The sequence below is a fragment of the Perna viridis genome, chromosome 5 (genome assembly GCF_037379345.1).
Source record: "Perna viridis isolate PV_CMFRI_1.1 ecotype Kerala chromosome 5, ASM3737934v1, whole genome shotgun sequence".
Lineage (NCBI taxonomy): Eukaryota > Metazoa > Mollusca > Bivalvia > Mytilida > Mytilidae > Perna > Perna viridis.
In genome coordinates, this window is record NC_142449.1 from 32,519,806 (window position 1) to 32,542,902 (window position 23,097).

Below are 23,097 nucleotides of genomic sequence, written 5' to 3' on the forward strand. Positions count from 1 at the left end.
TTTGTGACGTAATTGACCGGAAGCGGATGTAAGACAAAATGAGACAAGAACGAAGAAAAATGGCGAACGGGAACAATTTTTACAATAACCAAATCAATGTTCTCAGGTTATTACACAAAAATAACGATTGTTTTCATAGTTCCAAAAACTCATTAGCAATTTCTACATATAATTTTATTCTCCCGTCTCTTTTTACTCACTTTAAACGCCATTTATTTTATGATATAGAATTTTGAATTTCAGTTCTACCACACTTAGTGACATACCAATTATTATATCCAAAAGCGGAAGCATGAAAGGCACTTTGAATAATGGGTCTCGTGTGCCGTCAGGAGTGATAACATATTTATACAATTAACACACGCGAGGACACATATGGCTACAATTCCTGGATGGTTCAGTTTCCATTGCAATTATTCCATCCAAATTCTTAGTCTTATGCTGTAACTGACTGTACCTATTTTACATCCTTTGTTGTGAAGCAAGTTCATGTCCAAAATTTGAGATTAAACCTTTATCAGATTACTAAAATTTTACACCAAAAAATGAGCTAACATACTATATTCATTGAAGAGTAAAATTTGTGTGAGCTGATTGGCAAGAACTAATTTTGTCTTGAAAATGACGAGATGTGCTCTCTGACCAGTAGTCCTCCTCGTTATTTTCCTTTAAAAAAACACACTTAGAACTCGCTAACAAATGACCCTTGCCTTGGAGCAATTTTTCTGATGTATCCATAAAATGGTTCAAAAGAAAAAAAATGGAATATACCCAAAGTACAAATATGTGTTTTTCACAGTATTAGGTACAGTAGAATCCCCTTGAATATGAAGTTAGAGTATTAGGATAATTCAAAAGTAAATTAGGCTACTGTTAAGTTTTCAAAGATCTTTCCTTAAATTTACTACCCTTAAGATAAAGGTTATTGTTAGTGTCAAATCCAGGCTTAACAACTTACTGATTTTGTTGTTTCAAGTTGAGACAAATACTTCGCTTTTGAAAGCCTCCTGAATATCAGTGCAATTCAGGAACAATTGCATGTACACTTTCCCCTTGATTCACTTACCAGGAGTAGAAATTTTTAATTTTTAATTGTAGTGAAGGTGAAACTTCAACCAGTGAAGAGCATCAGTTGGTTGGTGAGGAAGACGGTGAATTGGATGGTGAATTAGATGGTGAAGTAACCCCAGTAACAAAAGACAAGAAAGACAAAAAGAAACGGAAACATAAACACAAGCATAAACATAAACATGAAAAACACAGCAGCGACAAACACAAGCATAAAAAGAGGAAAAAGCATAAAGTTGAGAGAGCAGTTGAAGAAGAGGAGGAGGAAGAAGAGTTAGATGGTGATGAGTCAGAGCGGAAGAAAAGAAAGTTTGATGAAGATATTGCAAAATTGGAGAAGGCAAGGGAGGTTTTAAAAGCAGTACTTAGTGTTGATGGAAATAGTAACCAGGATGCAGATGTCAATCCAATGAACTTGATTGCTCAGGGATATGCAGCCTCGGATTCTGAAGAAGAAGATGGAGAGGTTGATCATGAGGAAACGAAAATAGAAAAGAAAATTTCACGTGAATGGAAAATTCTTGAAGATGCTCTTGCTGAAAAGGTCAAACAAGAGAAGGTTCAAGAGGAAGAACGTCATAAAAGTAGTGGTCGATATGAAAAAAGTTCTAGACACTCTTCAGATAGACACAAATCAAAAGAAAATGATATTCCATATTCTGGGGAAAATAAAAAAAGGAGATCTGATTCTCCTGTTGTTATTGATCTCACAGACGATACTGATAGAGACAGAAAAAGATCTCGAGGTAAAGACCGGCATCGTGATCCTTACTTTCGCGAAGGAAGGAGATCACCTCATAGATCATTAAGTCCTCATCGTTCTTCAAATAGAGATCCTAAAGGTCGAGATTTTAGAAGGTCTAGGAGTCGTGATCCATTGAAATCAAGAGGCAGGGATGAAATGTGGTCTAGAAGGTCCAGGAGTAGAGATAGAACTCGACCAAGGTCACCAGATACATCTATGGACAGATCCAGGTATTTGACTTTCCTTGAAAACTAGATTATGAGTAATGCATTGAAGACTAAAAGATCATCAGTTTTACAATATGTGAATTATTACTAATTGCTAGGGGATAACGAACCACTGGTGCATCAGTGCATCAAGATCTTTTCAGTATTCTCAATTTTCAAAAAAAAAAAAAAATTTCTGATTCTCGTACACATAATTAAAATGTTTTGAAAATTTTCAGCTCTTTTTTTGACAATTTGGTCAAAATCAGGGTCCAAAATTAAACATTATTTGACTTTTCTGTTGGATCTTGAAAAGATTGAATCTTACTATGCATTTACAGATGTACATGTAGATTTTGAATGATGGGTCTATTAAAGTTAAATACATGTATCCATTTTCAAATATTCTTGATCTATGGTCAGAAATTTGTGTCAAACTTACAATGAACATGTTTTCAATCTTGAATGGTGGATCTTTACTTGTTCAAACTGTTCAGGGTTCAAACTTTGAAGTTGTATGAACTTGTATCAAATTACAATGCATTTTATTTTCTTCTCTCAATAAAAAAAGGCTGTTTCCACTGATGAAATTTTCCCAATAAAAAAAAATCATCCTAAATAAAATAAACTATTTCCCAATCAGTAGTTAAAGGGTAGGATATGGTGTTAAACTGTTTCTGTTCCTAAATACATGGATTAAATGTTTATGACTTGACCTTGAGCTTGGTCAAAAATTAAAAACAATCCTAATGATTGAATTTCCAATCAATGACGATCAAAGTTCAGATATGCCCTATCATCAAAGCCTTATTTAGTTTGGAATTATTTGAACTGCCAACCGATCAACAATAACAATGTTACAGTACCAAGTTTAGTTAATTCATGGAAAATAATCTACATGTACATGTATCTTGCCCAGATGAGAAATATACAATCAAATAAAATTATTTCTTGATATCCTCTATAAAATTACGTGTAATCGTTTTAACTATAAATTCAAAGTTTTGTACGGTTATTTTATAATTTCCCAATTAAAATAATACATATTTTCCTAATTTAAAAAAGTATGAGGTTGTTTTGAAAAAGACTAGTTTCACTGAATAGAACTTAAAATTAATGTACTCATTGACAATATTTTACTGTAGGGATCCAAGGGAAAGATCCAGGGGAAACTCCAGGGAAAAAAGGCGATCTATGGAATGTCCACCAAGAAGAGATGATGATAGACGATCGGCTGACAAAAGAAGGTCACTAGAAAGAGGGAATGACAGAGTTCCTGATAGGAGGTTAGAAAGGAGGTCACCTGACAGAAGAAGGTCACCTGTATCAGCTTTTAGAAGTTACAGGTAAGACCATTGGGTATCCAGGAGCACTACAAAAAATCAGTTGTTTGTTTGTCTCTGAATAAATATACACTTTCATTTCTTAATTAAGAATATAGATACTTTCCTTGAAAATGTAATGACAGCAGTCCTAAATAAGATTGTCTGTAAATAACAAGTTTCGATATATGTCATAATATGAAACTAAATTTTATTCACATCAATTCATACAATATAATTATTAGAGGGGACGGATCAACTTGGGGACGGAAAAACCTGGGTATGGATAAACTTGGGGATGGGAAAGTATGGGGACGGATCAACCTGCTTCCTTGTTGTAACACATGATGGGGCTTATGTGTTAATACAGGGCTCCACAATAATGCTTGTGTGATTGTCCGATATAAGAGGAAAAAATGAAGCTGGTGCTACAGGTCAAGTAATATTATTTTGTACAAAATAGATAAATCTATCATTTATGTATGTCAGCTGTAACAATCAAACTTATAAACAAACAACAAAATAAGAATGGAAGTAACCATCATATCTTGAAATTAATAATTTAAAGCTGGTTCTTTGTCAGATACTTTGAAGTAGTAAGAACATATAAATAATATTTTAACTGGTGTAATCCATTAGAATCAGTGGTGCAATCGAATTGCTGAAATCAAGATTATAACATTGAGATGGACTAAACAACTATTAATTTGTGATGATGTACATGTATGTTTCTTTTAAATCATTCATTAGAAAACAATTTTAACCTTCTATGCAATTTTTGAAAGTGGAAAATTGTTGTGGTGTTGCTTAACAAGTTTTCATTGGAGTTTAAACAGATTTGAACTGTGGAAAAAATAAAGAGGGTTCGGTCTTACTACTTTAAAGTACATGTACTTCACATGGTTTTAAATGGATGTTCTATGTGAATCTATGGGTTTATTATAACTAATGATAGCTATATTTGCAGGGATTTGTATGGGTCAAAAGGAAGATCTCCTGACAAGGGTCGGGGCAGAAGAAGTAGGTCACGTGACAGGAGACGAAGGAGCAGGTCTAGAGATCGAAAGAGGAGAGACAGAAAACAAGAGGATAAATTTAAAGGCAGCTTATCAGAAGGGATGACAGCCCAGCAAGATGATGATTCAGATGATAAGTATGTTGTCCAAATTTGTTTTTTTCTTGCCATCTAACTTGAATAGGAGACTTACAGTAAACCAATTAATTTTCACCCTTTTAAGGGTGTCAGTTTAACTTCACTGTTATTAATTTTCATGACCCACTTTTTCTGTAACAAAGAAAGTTTAAACTAGGTATTACATTTCCATGCTATTTTTGTATCCAATAATAAGGGGACTATTTGCAGTAAAAATTTTTCATGTTTTTTTGTGTTTATTTCGCTTCTCAAAATAAGTTGGTTTACTTTTCTTTGCATTTTTGATGTATGTCATTTTGTTTACATAAATGATGTTCAACCCACCAGAAATCAAGCGATAAAAATCCTTTTTTGTTAAGTACCTAGAAAAAAATTGTAATGAAGACCGTTGTCATAGTGACCAGCCATTTTGAATTAGGTCACTAATTTTACAGATTACAATAAATTTTTGACAAAACAAACTTAATGTTGGTAAAGGCAATTTGTTGGTTAATTGAATATTTTCATTTTGCAAATTAAAACCGGTAATTTTATCAACCAAATGTATCCATTCAAACTGCTGAAAACCAAAAGTGATGTTCATTTAAACTGCTTTTTCAAAGGATTTCCAGGATTGCTGGATTTCCTCATCAGGCAGGTCATTTGTTTTTCTTAAGTTCTCCTTCCCTCACCTTCTCCTGTGTTAGGGTAAAGAAACTGTATAAAATGTTTTAAATGGTGGATGTTTTACTACAATTCTGCCTATTTCAAAAAACGTCATAACAATCAGTATGCAATATGGCACTCGGAAGTAAGAGGTTGAAGTATGGAGGTACAGAATTTCAACCTCTGACGTTGTAGGAGTAAGGAACTTCATGTTTTGTTGGTGTTTTTATTTTACACTATAATGAATGAAGTTTGGTGGAGGGGTTATACCTAGCATGACAATAGTGCAATATCATATTAACCACTGAGTGTTATGTGAACCAAAAAAAAATTCCCAGATTTATACCTGACCTTTTACATAGACCTGTTAATTTCTTCTATTTTAGTGTAGACATAGACATTCCTGATGATGATGAAGACGATGATGAGGAAGCATTGATTGAAAGGAGAAGGAAAGAAAGAGAAAGACTAATGCAGGTTAGTAGTCAGCATGTTTTTGTTTTTAGAGGATGTGGTTTTATTTTGAGCTATGAATTATAAATGATGTGACAGTTTATTTCAATATTTTCCAGTAAATCACTCGCTCATTTATAATTAAGCTTGACAAATCTCTTCATTCTTTTCAGAAACTGACATTTGAGAATGAAGATAGTAGAATGTCCACAGAGGATGGTGTTCATACAGAAGAGGATATAGAATCAGGTTCTTCCTCTGACAGTGATGATATTGCAGCCATAGCTGCAGAACTTGACGACGAATCATATGATTACTTTGAATCATCTTATAGACAGAAGAGGGAAATATTTGGCTTGGATGGTACAAAAGGTATGTGAAATAAGATATAATGAATTTAAGTTTAAGTAAATAAATTTGACTTGGATATGAAAAAGCATACATTTAGAGAAATGCGGACTGTAAAAAAATCTGTTTGAAACTTAATTATCTGCCAATGATATTTAGCATATTGAAAACTTGATTAATTCATTTATCAATTTTCTTATGTGCTTTTCAGAAGAAGAAGAGAAAAAGCAAGGAAAAGATAACGATGAAGATGATGAAAAGAAAAAACAGGCAGCTGACATGTTTAGTGAAAGTGATATGTTTAGTGAAAATTATTCTGTAAGTATTACACAAATAAAAGAGCAGGTAACTGGATTAATTGTTCAAATATTGAGTATCCTTTCTGCCTCAAATTCTGCCAGTCATGCTCAAAAGTAGAGAAGAGTTAAATGGTTACATAAATAAAATATTACAGTTATTTTTATTTACTGTAAACAGTGCTTTCATTAAGAGCCGGTACCTGATACTTTAACTGGCTACGATAGCGTCTGGTACCGTCAGAATAAAATAAAAGCAAAAAAAAATCAGGAGGAAAAATCAAGTAAATAGATATCTAGGATCGTTCCATCTGTAGGCGACAGGTATGTCTCCAAAATTGCGATCTTTAGTGTTTATTATTGTTTATGAAAATGGTGTCTTCGTTGAGGTCTGCATCGGAATCTAATCGGTAAAGCGCTTTAACCTACAACGATTTAGCGTCGTGTCAATTTATAGAAAGCAATCACCGATTATTTTGTGCATAACAAAAAGCTAAACACAGGTGAAGATGCTATGAAAACATGTAAAAAAAATGCTGTTTGTATTTGGAATTGCCCCATACCCGTCATTTTCCCAATATTTATCTGAGTTGTGCAGACGAGTGCAGGAATTTTTAGTGTTGACGAGTCAACATGTGAAACAAACTTTTACAGATTATAATTTAAGGGATGTCCATTCGATTCGACGGGGAGGGGGAGTTTTGGTAAAAATGTTCTGGCTACCTTAAGTTTGAAAAGAACATGTCTGAAATTTGCTTACAAGAATATAAAAAAAAATATTGGATCCGAGATTCAGCACTGCTATAGATAATAACAGAAAATAAATACAATGTAATGTTTAAAATATTCTGTCTGTCTAAAAGTCAACCAGACTAAAACTGCCAGCCTTGTTCTTTTTCAGAAGCAAGGAATTTCTTATCAGACTATGATTTTTAGACCATTTCACAATGCGACACATGCAATTGCTCTACATGTCACAGTAATAATTAGGCAATAAACAACAACAAAGTTTTATTATGAAAATAATCAGCACTAGGAACCACCACATGTTATGGAATTTCATTTGATAAATGTTAAGTTTTGTTCCTATGCTTTCATTTGCATGTGTTAGTGTTCAAATTTTGTAACAAGTAAATGAAAGCCTAAGAACGAAATATGACATGAATCAAAATTTCATATAAAATGACATAGTATTAAACAGTCAACAAAGTTTAGCATTAGTCTAGAAATGGATCTGGTGGGAATCATGGGGAGCTCCTGGTTTTCAGGGTTTTGAGACTAAATCAGTTATGATTCATCATATTTTAAACAAAACTGAAGCAAATATTGCAGACTTAATCCCCCCAGACCCCCTACCAAGGCGTTACCCTGGACCCACTGGGGCCTTAAGCCGCCCCAGACCCCTTGCCGAATTTATTTGGTACCTCCTACTTTGTGTAAAGTACCTCCTGCCTGAAAAATTAATGTAACCCCTGTGTAAATTTGGAAAATGCTGTGTGCTTTAATCGATGAGATTTTTCTATGAGGCTAGAATGTACTTTTGAAACTTGTGTTATTTAGAAATGCTTAACTCATTTTTAATAGTATCAGAAATTTTCATTGCAGAAACCTTAATGGGTTCAAAGAATTTCATTAGAAATTTGACATGCAGCCTCAGCTTGACTAGGTTTACCTTTAGTAAGAATATCATCATGGTTATTCATCAACTTCATGTTTGTCATACATCTGAGGCTCCAGTGTGATTGATAGTATTTTTTTTTTTCTAATTTTCAACTCTGAACAACATCTATCTCCTGTTTAATGTTCCTTTGAATATTAAGGATGGCAGGGGCATTTGTGTCTTATGAACACATTTTTTCTTTTTTTTTTATGTATGATTGATTAATAGATTTTAGTTTATCGAAATAGGCAGATACATATTTCATGCATTTCAAGACAACTTCTAGTTAATGAAGAATTTCCTTATTTGCTCTTTAATATTTAAAACTCTGAAATTGTTGTTTAAATACTATTACAGAGTCCAGGACCAAGTACATTTACCAGGAATGTAAATGAGAATCCAAGTCTGTTGGATAACTGGGATGATGCTGAAGGATACTACAGTGAGTATTATACCCCCGAATATTGCAGTCCCCATGTTCTTCTATCAATCCGTCAATCCATTACACTTTTCTGGAACAGATTTCTCTGCTTCTATCGGAGGGGATGCTTAGATTGTTGATATATTGCTTTAACTGTGTTGCTCCTTTCACATCTCATTACCTACCTTACATTAAGTGGTTATAATTTCAAAGTCTTTTATAGTTGGCTGTAAAAAGGTTAAATCTCGAAGGTTAAACCCCTTGTAAACATTGTTGATAAAATGACATTAAAACAAAATTAAGATCCTACCCAACCTTTACAGTGTAGTTGCATTGAAGTTCATCAAGAACTGTTAATAAAATGGCAGAACCCTGAGATTAAGTTCATTTTCAACCCTCAAAAGATATATGTGGTAACCTCCTTCTATGACTTCTTGTGCTCTACTATTTATCAACAAGTGTGATTGATTTGTGTTTACATTTTTTCTAATTTGAAAAAAAAAATTTAGATGCAAGATAGTTTTTATAAAAAAAATTATTTGTCGTTATTATTTTTCATGCTTATTTGTATACCCCTGAAAAAGAAGTAACTTGTACACCACAAAAATTTCTATATTTACAGTTTTATTCTTTATTTACCAGAAAATATCATTACTTGTTTATCAAGTGCTTGAGTTAACATCACTGATGTATATTTTAGGGATACGAGTAGGAGAGAATTTAGACAAGAGATACAATGTATATGGGTACACAGGCCAAGGTGTATTCAGCAGTGTAGTCCGTGCCAGAGATGAAGCTAGAGGAAAGATGGATGTTGCCATCAAGATTATTAGAAACAATGAAATGATGTAAGTATTGAAGTAATTAGGTAATAATCAAGGGGTTCAAATACACTTTCAATGTGAGGGTCCAGGACTTTTTCAAATCCTAAATAAAAGGTCTTCCATCAGAAAGTGAAGGGCACAAAAAGACTGTATGTAAAGAATGTTACTATTGTTAGGTCAAGGACCTATGTAGATGAAAGTTTAGTGGTCCAGCATCAGAAATAGAGGGTCTCTGACCTTGAACTAGCCCTTTCATATATAAACCACTCTGATGTGCAAAATGAATTGCAGAAACATCCTAGTTGAAAATTTTACATTAGTACTGGCAACTTTATCTGATAGGAACTTTAGGTGTGCAGTCAATGAGTTTTCCACACTTTTTTTTCACTATGCTGGCAGATATACAGATATATATTTGATATTAGGTGCATTTCTTTGCTATGACAAGTTACAGATCAAGATCGAATTCTGTTCTGGTTCTTCGATTTTTTATGAATTTTTGTTCTTGGTCTTTAATTAATGCAGACTCAGTTTTCTGCACTTTTCTCTATAATAAATTATGCATTCAACTGACATTCTGTTCTCGTTAACAGATTTTTCTACTGGTAAAGGACTTTATAATTGATGTGCAATACTCTCAGAATGCTTGTTTCATTTAGTGTTTTGATTATCCTTGCCTGGTTTATCTGTATTGATATAAGATAACCCTTTTTGGAGTTTCCAAGTATTCTGTCAGTCATTACATATAATAAACCATTCCTTCATGATTTGTTTGCACATTAAGTGGCTGTCTTTGTAGGAATCATACAAAATCTGAAAAATGTGAAACACCCAAAAAAAAGGCGACATATTTTTATTTTTGTAATTAAGTTGTTTTATGGGTCTATATTATGAAATGTGTAATTATTCATTCAAATCTGCCTGCTGTTAGGAGATAATCCACATTGAAAATCCAATAAATTCTATTGTATTTGAGTGTCATTTACAGAGTTATCTCCCTTACTTTTGAATTCTACATTGCATTCTATACAATTTTTATCTCCTATGAGCACAGGTTATATGAAAAACCAAATGTTAATTTCTGTTTACTAAAGCATTTTAAACGAGATATCAAAAATAAAGATATGTAGGCTTTCCAATCATGTATCACATTTTGCATGATTCTTAGCTGGAGTGCTACTTAAAACTTGAAAACTTGTTCAAATTAAACAACATATTTGACTCTTAAGATGTCGAGTGTAAACAAATCTTAGTTAATTTAAAAGTTTTGCATGTATACACTGTGATGGGAAAGGTATTCTTGCAATGACATTTTGTTTTTTGTTTTTCAGGCATAAAACTGGGCTGAAAGAGTTAGAGTTCCTCCGAAAACTGAATGATGCAGACCCTGATGATAAATTCCATTGTTTAAGGCTTTATAGGCATTTTTTCCATAAAAACCATCTGTGTTTGGTGTTTGAATCATTAAGGTAAGATTATTATCAGTAACATTGGGATTAGAATTTTGAGAATGGGACATTTTTTATGATCCTCAGAATCTTTAACACTCTCCGTAAAAATGATTGATTTCAATGGGACATTTTCCGCTGGAATGTGATAAAATGGTAAATGCTCCCTCAAATCCCTATCACTGCACTGAAGTATATGTAATTGTTGCAGTTGCTATTTTAAGATGCATGTACCGCCATTCCAGGTACAGTTTAGCTCACACAAAATATTAATTATGTGGATTTCAATTGCTTTTGTATGGTTGTCTCTTTGAAGTAATTTACGTTAATCTTAGATTTAGTGTGATTCAGTTTGACATTCATTTTCAAAATACAATGTACATTTTAAAATGTAAACATTTGTAATTGGAAGTACTGATATTGAGTTGTGTAATTTTGTCTTGCAGCATGAATTTAAGAGAAGTTTTGAAGAAGTATGGTAAAGATATAGGACTACATATTAAAGCAGTGAGATCCTATGCACAACAGTTGTTCCTTGCATTGAAACTTCTAAAGAGATCCAGTATACTGCATGCCGATATTAAGCCTGATAATATATTAGTAAGTTGACTTTATTCTATACTCACTGATGCTAAACCGATAATAGTAATTGCAATTATGATTATCCCAATATGGCAATGGCAGAAATAGATTAACTCTTTTCAGTTAATTTTCTCAAATCTAACTTGTTGTCAAGTTTCTGGGTGCAAGGCTTATAACAACACACTATATTATTCATTTCCTGTCAGTCTGAAATCAGGCTCCAAGTGATTCTGGCTGATATTTAAGTTAAATTTGTATAGATTACTATTCTTTATTATTTTTTTGAAACATCATTTTATTTCAGGTGAATGAATCCAAATTGTTACTCAAGTTGTGTGATTTTGGATCAGCATCACATGTATCAGACAATGACATAACTCCTTACCTTGTCAGTAGATTTTACAGAGCTCCTGAAATTAGTGAGTATTCTTTCATCTAACCATCTCTTGGATAATTATATTTTTTTTCCATGCAGTTTATTGGCTGTTATGTTTTATCGTTATAAAATAAGCTAGATCTCAATGTATTACAATATCATTTGCTGTATTTGACGTGATTTTATCGATTGTTGCAACTTTGGTATCAGTTTTTAAGGTTAGAGGAAAAGACATTTTGTTGGATACTTAAATTCTTAGTTCTAGGGTCAATTAAATTTGTTTTTATATCAACAAAGTTGTCTGTTATTCCAGCAAAATTATAACTAAAGCTCAAGATTTTTAACTGTACATAGCCATATGTTCCAGTTTCACAAGCATCAATAATTCTTATTCAAGTAAAATGAAGTTACATATATGACATCAGTCGTGGAATCCTAATACTCCCATTTCCATTTCCCCAATATCAGTAAAAGTTCTGGTAAGTCAGGCGCGTAGCTGCCATTAGGCAAAAAAGCTTTTGCCTGCACTTAATTTTTTTTGTTTTTGAGGTAAAATACATCCAGGAGAGGCATAAATGATGCTCTAAAACACTATCTCCGCGGAGCTTCGGGGTGGGGGGGGGGGTTCGCCCCCTTGGACCCCCTACCAGGGCTCTGCCCTGGACCTGCTGGGGGCCTTAAGCGGCCCCCAGGCCCCCAGCCGTAATTTTGCCTACACTTCAATTTGGCCTCAGCTACCCGCCTGCATGTCAAAATTCTTTTGAATGAATAATAATTCAGGCACTTTCAAATTGCTTTGTCTATGATAAATGGAAAGTGGTAAAATGTCATTTTTCAGTTTTACGACAACCTATGTCGAAAGAAAGATGGAAAATGCAAAGATTACTGAACATTACTCCTACAGTTTATTTATTGTTACACTGACTATAACCCGAGGCTATTTAGAGCAAATAAACAATTTATTTGCTGTTTGCTAATACAATTATGGGGTTACAGGATGACTACCGCTCAGTATGGCTTCTGTCTCCCATGTAACCTGAACTGTACTAAATTTTGATATCTAGAATCTAAGTCAATCTGGACAAACATCATCCAAGGACGTTATCGTTCTTTGTACACTATGCATGAAAACCACAACAATTGGTACCCCATGAATGAAAATGAAACCAGTATTACCCTATGTACACACAATGTAGTGTTTGTTTTGTGGTTGTATAGTGAAAAGAGAGATATTGCTTGATGATTAACAGTAAAGCATTTAAATTGATCGTGAAAGTACCTTCAGTCTTTTCAAGGAAGTAATGAAATACTCTGATTTACTTGTATTTTGTTGTTATGTTAGTCCATATTGTGTGTACCGTATTTTGATTGACCATTAATTTAAGTAGTTGCTCTATCATAATTTATTATATCACGGAATTGGTTATTTATTTTTTCAGTTCTTGGAATGGGATACGACCATGGCATAGATATGTGGTCAGTTGGAGCCACCTTGTATGAGCTGTACACTGGGAAGATCTTATTCCCAGGCACATCTAACAATGAAATGCTGAAGTTCATGATGGACGTCAAGGGTAAAATGCCCCACAAAATTATACGTAAGGGTATGTTTAAGGATAACCATTTTGACAGCAACTACAACTTTCTATACCATGAAGTGGATAAAGTTACTCACAGGGTAAGTTCAACAAATTATTTTCTGAGTAGACATCTTTTGTTGTATCGAGCTGTCCAGAGGCACTTAATTTACTAAAAATTTCTGATATTTTTCAGTTTGGCTAAAATTCCTTAAAAAAAACATGAAATTCAAAGGGAATTTTAAAAAAAAAACTTTATTTCATGTGAACTCCTAAATTTTCATGTAACTTCAGTTTACTTCACTGCTGTCTTAGGAGTTTTGAAAATTATCCTGACAGTTTTGTTTCATTGACTGCTTGTTTTGTAATTAAGAGAGTGCATTCATCCCAATTGTCTAATAAATGTCTTCTGATTATCAGGTCAGGAATTCACTAAAGACACAAAAGAAAAAATTGAAAATTTTCTCAGTGTTAGTTACTTTCATGTCATAGAACTCCCTATTTTTGGCCCTAAATTATCGCTAAAATTAGATCTTATTTTTTGCCAAAAGGTGCTGGACAGCCTGATATACATGTATATAAAAAAAAGTGCATGAACTGATGCTGTATTGGCTCCTTGTCAATTTTTATTGTCTATGTTTCAGAATAAGATATCTTTGTTCGGCAGGGACTTATATCATATTAAATATAAGATGAGTAACAATACAAGCAATATATGTAAAGGGACAAATGTGGGTTGTTGGAGGGGATCAAAACTATATATGAAATGCTGAAAAGGTGAGAAAAATGACTTTTTTTTGTAGGAGAAGATTACATCATTAACAACAATCAATGTTTCAAAAGGACTTCTAGGTGAAATGGTTGGATTTCAACGACTTCCTGAAGACCAGATGAAAAAAGTCACACAACTGAAGGATTTATTGGACAAAGTGCTCATGCTGGACTCAAGCAAGAGGATAAGCATAAATCAAGCACTAACCCATCCATTCATTCAGGAGAAAATTTAAATATTTGGAATAAGTGTTTAATAATTCTATTGGATCTACAAATTCATAGGAAAGGATTATAAGTATGATATTGGCTGAGGCTGAAGTATGAGGTCTTGTTATATATATGGTAAGGTGAATTAGAGAGACAATTGTGTGGAGACATTGAATGAATGATAAACCGTAACTTTATTGTGTTTGACTCAAAATTTATGAACTACAATTTGAACTAACACATATTTCTTTTGGTAATGTTCATATTTGTGATTTAGATGAAAAAGAGATTATTGCTCAAGTATGGGATAGTTACATGATAACATGTAATTGTCGAAAGAGTGGGTCCGAAGGGGTTGTGACAAGTTATTTATGGTTGAAAGATAGAATATTCTAAGACATTGATGAGGTACTTTTAATACCAGGTCAATTAATGCTTTAAAATTTGTGTTTTCAGTTGGCTGTGATGGAATGATCACAGACTGAAACCATTTATTCAGATCAGTTAGAAGAGTTGAGCAAAGGTAACACACAAAAAGGCAGGGAATAGGTCTGTTTTGATTTTTTTTTTATTGCGTATGTACATATAATTGTCTAGGTAAGTCATAGGAGTATATAAAAAGAAAATTTCATTATTTTTGTATTATTTTTTTTTCTTCCAAATTAGAAAAGCTTATGTGTCATTTATATTGTTTACTTTTTTCCCGTCAAATCTTTTTGATTTTTTCAAAGTAAAGCCCTACAATTCTTTTTCTGGCATTTTTAGTGATTTTTGAGAAATTTTTGACCAAAATCATTTTTCTAAAAAAAAAATTTAAGAAATATCAATTTATATGGGGTTATTTTTCAGATACTCATGTTTACTTGGAAGAAATAGTGATGAACAAATGCATATTGTGATGTAACACAAAACAGACTTATCACAAGATAAGTGAATTTCAGAGGTAGAAAAAAAAATACCAACCATAAAATGCATGTGGGGGAAGTAAGCTTCGAAGCACACAAAAAATTAAGTAAAATTAAATGTGCCTAAAACCATTCAATCTAATTAGATTTAGACCTATCAATTGCTTTATTCAGTTTCTGTGTGTATAGGATCTAACGACACTCCATTCTACTTTCTGTTCAGATGACCTTTTCAGAAGCCTACAGTTTTTTCCTTTGAATAATGCATTCAAAATCGTTGAAAGATGAAATATGATTGGCTGATCAGAAAGATCATCAGAACAGAAAGTAGAATACAGTGTTGTTAGATCCTATACATGCAGTGAATGTATGGAACAATTGATAGGTCTAATTTTAATTAGACTGAAAACCACGATGATTTGGAATTTTCTCTGAGGATATATCCATTTCCTTTCTTTAATTAATAGCTGTCAGAAAACACAACATAACATAAAAAAAAAATTTGGAAATATTCTTAGAAATAACTAAATTTTCAAATTTTGTGTTGCTTGAGAATCTTTGTTTTAATTCATACAACAGCCTAAACAAGTTTTAGGTGTCTAGATAGGAATTAGGTCATTGTTATTTTTTGTTGTCATTTATGATAATTATGTTTGAAGATTTTACTTTTTCTAATGATATTGTAATACATTTTATGTAAATTGTTTTGTATATTTGTTCAATATGTCATTTTTCTCATACAGGAAAATCCATTAGTGGAATAAAAAAACAGACCTAACATCGGACTTGCAGTTTTATTGCTATAGTATTGGGTGTGCTGTTATTTTTAGTGGTAATAACCTTTTATATCTTATGGTTGTTACAGATTCAGATTTTACAGGAGTGTAACAGAAATCCATGTAATCTACTATGGAATCAAGATCATGCAAATAAGAAATTGTGTGAAGAACAACCAAAAACAAAAAATCACACTATTTTATAGGCCATTTCACATTTCGAAATTTTTTTTTGTTGGTGTTTGTCATTTTGTTTGTCGGACTTCCTTTATTCTCTGATAGGACTGGACACTATTTCATTTTCTAACATCCAAGAAAACCACATGATTCTCCTAAAAAATCTAGTTGTGTTGTAAAATGAATGCTGCATGAAGGGGAGACAATATCAAATCTCTATTCTGTTTCTAATTAAACTCCTTTGAGCTTACTTATTTTTTAGAAAAAAAGACTAAGAGGTAATAAAAGTCCCAAGTTATATATTTTTTTTTTATGAAACTTTGAACCTAGTCTTTTATACTTGTTTCTTAATATTAAATGGATTTTACTCATCTGCACAGACATGAAGAAAAGGAATTAAAAAAAAATAGATATAAGAAAAAAATATCTGAAACAAAGAGTCATTCTATTTTGACAAAACAGAGGTTATCTGAGTCTTTGACTTATTTTAACACTTAACTTTTACTCAACTAATAAAAAGTTAATAGCTTGCACAAAACCAGTTCCTTGAAAATGAATACCATTATAAGTTACTGATATAGTTAAGTTGATTTGTATATAGAAACTGTGACTAATATGTTTTCTTTTTTCTTTTGCACATCCGCAACATGGCAAGAGATCTTGGAGAGAGGCGAGTCCACACAGTTGCAGGAATTGCAGCACCATGGATCTTTTGATCATGTAATGTTGATAGCATGAAGTGTAATTAAGTTTTTCTGACTAAGAAAAGAGAAATAAATTTTAAAATGATACTCATGATTATTGGCACTTAGTCAATAGATTTCCTTTCTTTTTCTTAATATAGTTCTTATGTATTGGAAACTAAAATACATGTACCAGACCATTTGTTCAAATTATTCCCAATTTGACCTTTATCTTTACCAAACATTTAATAGTGCAATTTAAACTAGTTGACCATTGTGTATATCAAACAGTTTAATAAGGTGTTATAAATAAAAGCCATCTTGATTTGTGTACATCCACAAAGAAAAAGAAAGGAAATAATATAGTGTGTATCTTTTTTGAATGAGATTTAGATGCCAGTTTTAGAATGTTATAATGTCAGAATATTAATTATATGTTCTGACTGAAGGTAAATAGACCAATTAATCCTGAAATGATGGGCAATCCCTTTGGTTGTGATTAAGATATGTCAAGAACATTATAGATCAAGGAATGCTGCAGGAAATTTATTGGCATTTGTTAGGCAAGCTAAATGTTTAAACTTGGTTCTCAGGCCCTTCTACATAACTTCTCAGTTACCTTACTTTCTAAATTATTTCAGTTAAACATTGTTTATCAAATCCACCTCCTTCTTGATATATCTGGCCATGAACAGCATAAAAATTTTTTTTTTTTTGGGGGGGGGGGCAGTAAAAAAATTAGAAGAAATGCTTCCTCCTTCAAAAATGTTCATATGAATTTGCCTCAGAACCAAGAAATTAAATTGGAATGGCCTTAGGTATATAATTTTCATGATGACTTTTCCAGGAGTAGTCTTGAATTATTTTACACAAATCTGGTTTGTTTGTTATTTATATTTTAGGAAGAAGAGCAGTATAAAGTTACAGACTGGTTTACAAGGTTGTTACAATGTTTTACAGAACCCCATCGAAGTTTTAGCATTCTTGATTTAGTCGTAAAGTAACTTGTTGCTTCAAATTTTATTATATGTCGCACAACAAAGTTCTCTTATCCAATCATAGTAAAAATGGATCCTGTACCTTCATAGGGCTTTCTTTTGAACCTTGATTTTTGAAATAATGTATTTTGTCACCAAATGAGAGTAAAAGTTTCATGAGTGTGAATTATTGTTTAAGAGTTATTGCCATTTACTATTAAAAGATAGTTCTTTATAGATATTGCATTCATGGGCTAGACAATGGTTTCAAAGTTTATTTTTATAAACAGTCCTGTATCAAAATTACACATAGACAGTCTGTAAAAATCTGAATTTGGTGTCCTGTTTAACTAGTCATTGACATGTATTTGGAATTCTGTACATGGGCTTTCTTACTGCTTAATTTTTTTGTGTCATTCTATTTTTCATGGTAAGAATTTTCATACTTAATAGATTTTTTGGTTTTAAGCATTGAATAATTTTTGCTTATTTGGTGAGTAATCAATCAAAGAGTTAGTTGGATAGTAAATGTATTAGCATATGACCTTTATGACATAAAATTTAAATAAAGGAAATTGATCGACATAATCTTCATTGCTGGTAGGTAGTATAAGGTACGTACTAGTTCCAAAAACAAGTTTTGGGGTTTGTGTTAGACTTGCTGCAAGTCCCTCTCTTTATATTAAAGAACATATGAAAACATCTATTGATTGAATGTATCCCACTGATAGCAAATTTACTAATTATTGCGGGGGAGAGGCAGAAATTGGTAATGGGGTTATCGATGAGGTTAATTACAAAAAATTTCTGTGTCATATATATAATAAAGAGGGACTTGAACCAAGTCTACATTTGTGTGTAATCATCAAAGTTTTTAAAATGCAATCATGTAGAAGTATTTTTATTGATGGCAGTTCCGAGAAATCTTGTTTCTTTTTTCATTTCTTCTATGCATAAATGTCAAGGAAATTGATTTTCTTGGAAATGTAATCTATGCCTAGAAGATTGGTATTAAACACATAATTGTAGTTTTAAAATGATCATATCTATTGCATTAATTGTTATAACATTTTTTGCCAACAAATTATATGGCTGCTGTATTCTTCTAACTACCATTTTGACTATCAAGTTAATTACCCAGAATATATTGAATATTTTTCAAAAAGGTTAAAATAAAAAATGCAGATTTTGTGTTTTTACCTTTTCAGGACCATTCTCTCTGAGAATTAAGAAATTCTAAGTTTTCTGCTTTATAACCAAAACTGTCTTACGGTGAGGAAAGATGCAGTCAGCTCCTTATTACATGTAGATTGCAGTTTGAATGACATGCCATTTTAACATGTCGACTGCAAGTTACAGGGAGATCTCCAATCCATCCATGTTAGTTACTAATCATTTTTCTTTCAGGAACACCATGAAAGCTTAGAATTATTGTGTTTTCAATTAAATTTAGTTTTCAAAATTATATTTTATAGGTATGTATGAATTCTACACGTAACTAATGGAGTTGTTATGAAGAATAAGATGATAAATTCATAGAAACGTGAACAATTCTAGTGCAAGACTTCAAAAGAACTACCAACTTTGAAGTTTTATTACTTGTGGTACCTGCAGATCTTTTCAAATAAGTGTGAAATGTTTAGCCTGGTATGATATTGCTGTGTGAAAATATGAATTTGTCTTGGTAGATAAACAACAGAAAAACATTTTGTTATGCAATGTACCACTATTATCTGTTATGAGTTAACATATTTTCTGCATAATATAATGATGTATGGTTGCATTTATTTTATTTCACTATAAATATATATTTGAATTTACGTTGTTATATAATTTACTTATGGCCTTTAGCTTATAGAATTTAATGTAGTTGAAACTATGAAGTATTGATAGAAATCTGAATAACTTACTTGCACTATTTTAGTAATTCTTCTATCTAAAAATGCCATTGTTTCACTGTTAAATGGGATAAAAACAAAAATTTGAGTAGTAGTGCAGTGGGCCCCTTCATGATTTTTAATGGGCCTAAACCTAAAGTGTATACTGCTATAATATATGACTTAAAAATAATATATGCGGTTGTGTAATGATGTCATGGTGTCTGCATTATTGCCTTCATAGACATTTCATGTCCGGATAAATGAATGAATGTCTTTATGTATTACTTGCTCAGAAACGGCTATAGACCACATTACCAGTCTCTGTTTTTCATTTGGTTGTTGCACTTTTGAGATGAAAATTATATAAATTGAAAATGAAATTGGCACTTTGCAAGAGTTATCGTTCTTGATTTTGTTTGATTTGGTTGATTTTAGTGAGAGATGAATGTAAGATTTTCTCAAAAGTACAGATCTGAATAAGGAAATAATTATCCTTATGTGAAAATATAGCATCTGTAGACTGAAAATGCATTGTTTGTTTGGTGGGTCTTTCTTCACCATGAATCACTTTACTATTGGCAGTGTCTGAATTTTATGAGGAGTGGTACTTAAAACATGACCAAATAGTAACTACAGTATACATTCAGTAGTATGACATGTTTAATGTTTTCAGGAAAAAAAAGATGTTCTACACACAGACTTGTTTTTTTTCTTTCAATTTAAACATTACTATGTTTGTATGGTTCTGCGACTTGTGGCTGTAAATGAGCTAATATTTGTATGTATTGTTTGCAATAACTGTGACTATTTTCAAACCATATACATGAACTTCAATCAAAAACATATCACAAGATTTCATTAGCTTATTCATAATTATTTCCAACTAAATCAAAAATGTGATTAACATTTCATTTTTAGCCTTTCGTAAATTGAAAACTTACAGTGTAGTAATTGTTGATTTTTTACTGACCATTTTGACACAATAATACATCTTCATGATGTCCTGAAGGTTTATGTTTCTTCAAACCGGAACTATCAACTTTTTTTCCATATTTGTTGCAGTCATATGGCAGCGTTTTGGTGCATGTTCTTCGGTGCCAGATGTTCACATTGGGCCATACTGTACTAGTAACATATTCCATATTACGTCATTGTCTGGGGTTTTGTCCCTAAAGAAGGGCAATCATTACTTTGCAAAAACGTAGTAAAATTGTTGCTAATTAACAGAAAACTACAAACAAATAAAATCGCAGCAAAATTTGATGTGTAGTTTTGTGCCTTGTTAATGAATAGTGATATTTTCAAATGTTGCTTAATTGTGTAATAAATAAGTATTCCACATTTCTTACCTTAAACAACCTTGTCCACTGGTCCTTCAAATTGTTGATAATATATAATTTTTGTGTATTTCTTGTGTTTACTATGATTCATCGAGCACACTCGACTACACTGTAAAGGTATGTCTATTTATACATTGCGGATATTAATAGGGTATTGGACTTGTTAACTATAAGCAGTTAATGTCTCAATTTGCATTGTTTCCACCTTTGAAATGTATTGTTTACTAAAAAAAATAGTATAACTTAACCAGACAAAAAGTAATTTAAACTATCGCAGGTTGCATAGATTGTATTTGCCAATGTGCGAAAAAATTACTGAAAACAGATGGATATGTGTTCTTCGGCATGATGAGGGAGGATGATTTTCATAAATTTCAACTGATGTTTTTGTCATAAAAAAGAATAAATTTGGAGGGTTTCTTTGTAAATGGTGCGTCTATACCTGCTCCAGTTCTGTTTTATACCTTATCTGTCCATATTATGATATACTATTTAGTGTTCATCCACCCATCTGTCATTCACATTTCGCACATTAACTCAAAAAAGTTGCCACTATTTTTTGTGTTTTGTGAAACTTTGTGGAATTGTTTCCTTTCTATCGATGTGAGCTCCTTTCCGATTTTTATAAACTTCCGCTTTTCATTCCGAGGTACTTGATCCTTCAGGATCAAAATACATTATGTCACTGGTTCTTCTTGGGAAATTCCGAGCTATTTCTTCTGAACACTACACAAGATATAGTCCATATGTAATTCACTTAATTTCAGGCAATTTTCAGCTAAATTATACACACACACACAGTGCTGAAAATATATAGAAGTGTGACGATTTTGGCTAATTTTTCATTATTATTTCCCCTTAATACACAAGGCCAGGTAAAGTGAATTTTACTCTTGTTTGGCAGATATATTTTTCAATACTGTTTAGCGGATTTGATAGTCCTATTTAACAATTACTTGTAGGTATTATTCATTTTAAATGATTGTCTTTTTAGACTAAAATTTTGAAGAGCCAATTTTACTTCTTTACCAAAACAAGTTTGATGTAAGATTTACATATAGTCTAAATGTGTAATTAACACATTGTCTTGGAGTTTGCTTTACAAAGTATTGTTTCATAGATCATAGGATTTGTATAAATCCTATTATTTCCTTACTAACTTTTGGAAACTGATTCATATCAGGTGAAACTCCATCAAAATGTTGGTTTGAAAACTTAAATAGTTTGATTTAAACTTTGCTAAAATTCAAACTAAAATCTGACTTTAAAATGAAGTAAAAAGTAAAATATAAAGCTTACTTAGCTAATTTAGGTCCGTCAGCACTGTGTGTCCTCTTTAGGGTTAATTTTTAGTCCGTCCTCTTTATTGACCTTGCCAGTGCCGTCTATTTAAAAGCCGTATTGTTTTTGAAAAGTGCTATTGCATAAATTACTTCTATTTTTGAAACATTTACATAAACTTTTTACATTGTTGAATTTGAAATATTTATACTGATGTTTACAAATGTTGATGTTCTGGTACATGAAAAATGAAAACTAATAAAGTCTTGAGTCTTATTGCCATTTAAAAAGCTCAGATATCAGTGGAACGAACTAGTCTAGAATGCTGCAACATTATGGTACACACTGTCGTCGTTAACTTGATAAGGTCTGTCGTCTGTTTTTTTTTCGTTTGAAGGTTCATATAGAGTACTTTACAGGTTTTCTTTCTATTTGTTCAGACAGATATATACAGATATATATAAAAAAAAAGGCAATTCTAGACCATTCTAATACACGGGGTACGGATAAGCATATTGTCCGAACCCGCCCTGTTACAGAAGCATGCACTGTATATTATTGTTTCGAAACTCCCCCGCAGAATTATAACCGTTTTCTGATTTTAAAACTACATCTCACTCCGATATAGTTTATAGGCCCTGCTATACAAGATCTGAAAAATCCACAACGCATGAGCACTACTTATAAATCCATGAAGTTGTTTCCGGTATGCTGTACTAACTTGCATAAAGGGTGGACATAAGCACTACGTTGCAGATGTGTAAAGTTTCGAAATAGCGAATATATGTTCTCTACGCAGGAGATTGCATTGCTTCAGACGAAGAGGTATATTAAGTATTAATTGGTACTCGTGTCCGATCCATAAATATAGTTTAATGTTAAACTCTTCATGTTGAATACGTGATGTGTTCAACTCAAAATTAACTGCGAGTTAGTTGAAGAGCATGCTCAATACACACTTCCGCGAGGAAAA

At 32.2% G+C, this 23,097-nt stretch overlaps 1 protein-coding gene and 1 long non-coding RNA gene across 14 annotated transcripts; one reads left to right on the forward strand and one right to left on the reverse strand.

The window, feature by feature from the left end:
* The first annotated feature begins 8 nt into the window (after positions 1 to 8).
* Positions 9 to 19,443, forward strand: LOC148617118 (serine/threonine-protein kinase PRP4 homolog). Of its 13 annotated transcripts, XR_015922423.1 has the most exons (17): positions 9 to 106; positions 1,099 to 2,043; positions 3,165 to 3,365; positions 4,309 to 4,494; positions 5,526 to 5,616; positions 5,766 to 5,964; positions 6,152 to 6,258; positions 8,254 to 8,338; positions 9,018 to 9,165; positions 10,473 to 10,610; positions 11,036 to 11,189; positions 11,476 to 11,590; positions 12,987 to 13,225; positions 13,928 to 14,628; positions 14,955 to 15,048; positions 15,754 to 17,586; positions 19,099 to 19,443. XR_015922423.1 is itself a non-coding variant. In XM_088584441.1 (14 exons), the coding sequence occupies exons 1-14, from the start codon at positions 39 to 41 to the stop codon at positions 14,129 to 14,131; spliced, it is 2,880 nt and encodes a 959-aa protein (XP_088440567.1). In that variant the 5' UTR covers positions 9 to 38; the 3' UTR covers positions 14,132 to 19,443. The 13 variants fall into 13 exon arrangements, 1 of the variants encoding a protein (XP_088440567.1); XR_015922425.1 differs by having other exon boundaries at positions 13,928 to 16,683; positions 17,549 to 17,646; XR_015922424.1 differs by having other exon boundaries at positions 13,928 to 16,683; positions 17,549 to 17,586.
* A 673-nt stretch (positions 19,444 to 20,116) lies between these two features.
* On the reverse strand, positions 20,117 to 22,373 carry LOC148617119 (uncharacterized). The gene is made up of 3 exons (XR_015922428.1): positions 22,143 to 22,373; positions 21,308 to 21,646; positions 20,117 to 20,672 (listed from the first exon to the last, which is right to left on the reverse strand). It is a non-coding gene; the product is annotated as an uncharacterized LOC148617119 (long non-coding RNA).
* Between the last annotated feature and the right edge of the window lie 724 nt (positions 22,374 to 23,097).

Coding starts and splice junctions, on each gene's coding strand:
- LOC148617118 (XM_088584441.1), top strand. CDS start 39: ATGAGACAAGAACGAAGAAAAATGGCGAACGGGAACAATTTTTACAAT. Junction 3,366..4,308: donor TCAGCTTTTAGAAGTTACAG/GTAAGACCATTG, acceptor CTATATTTGCAG/GGATTTGTATGGGTCAAAAG. Junction 4,495..5,525: donor GATGATGATTCAGATGATAA/GTATGTTGTCCA, acceptor CTTCTATTTTAG/TGTAGACATAGACATTCCTG.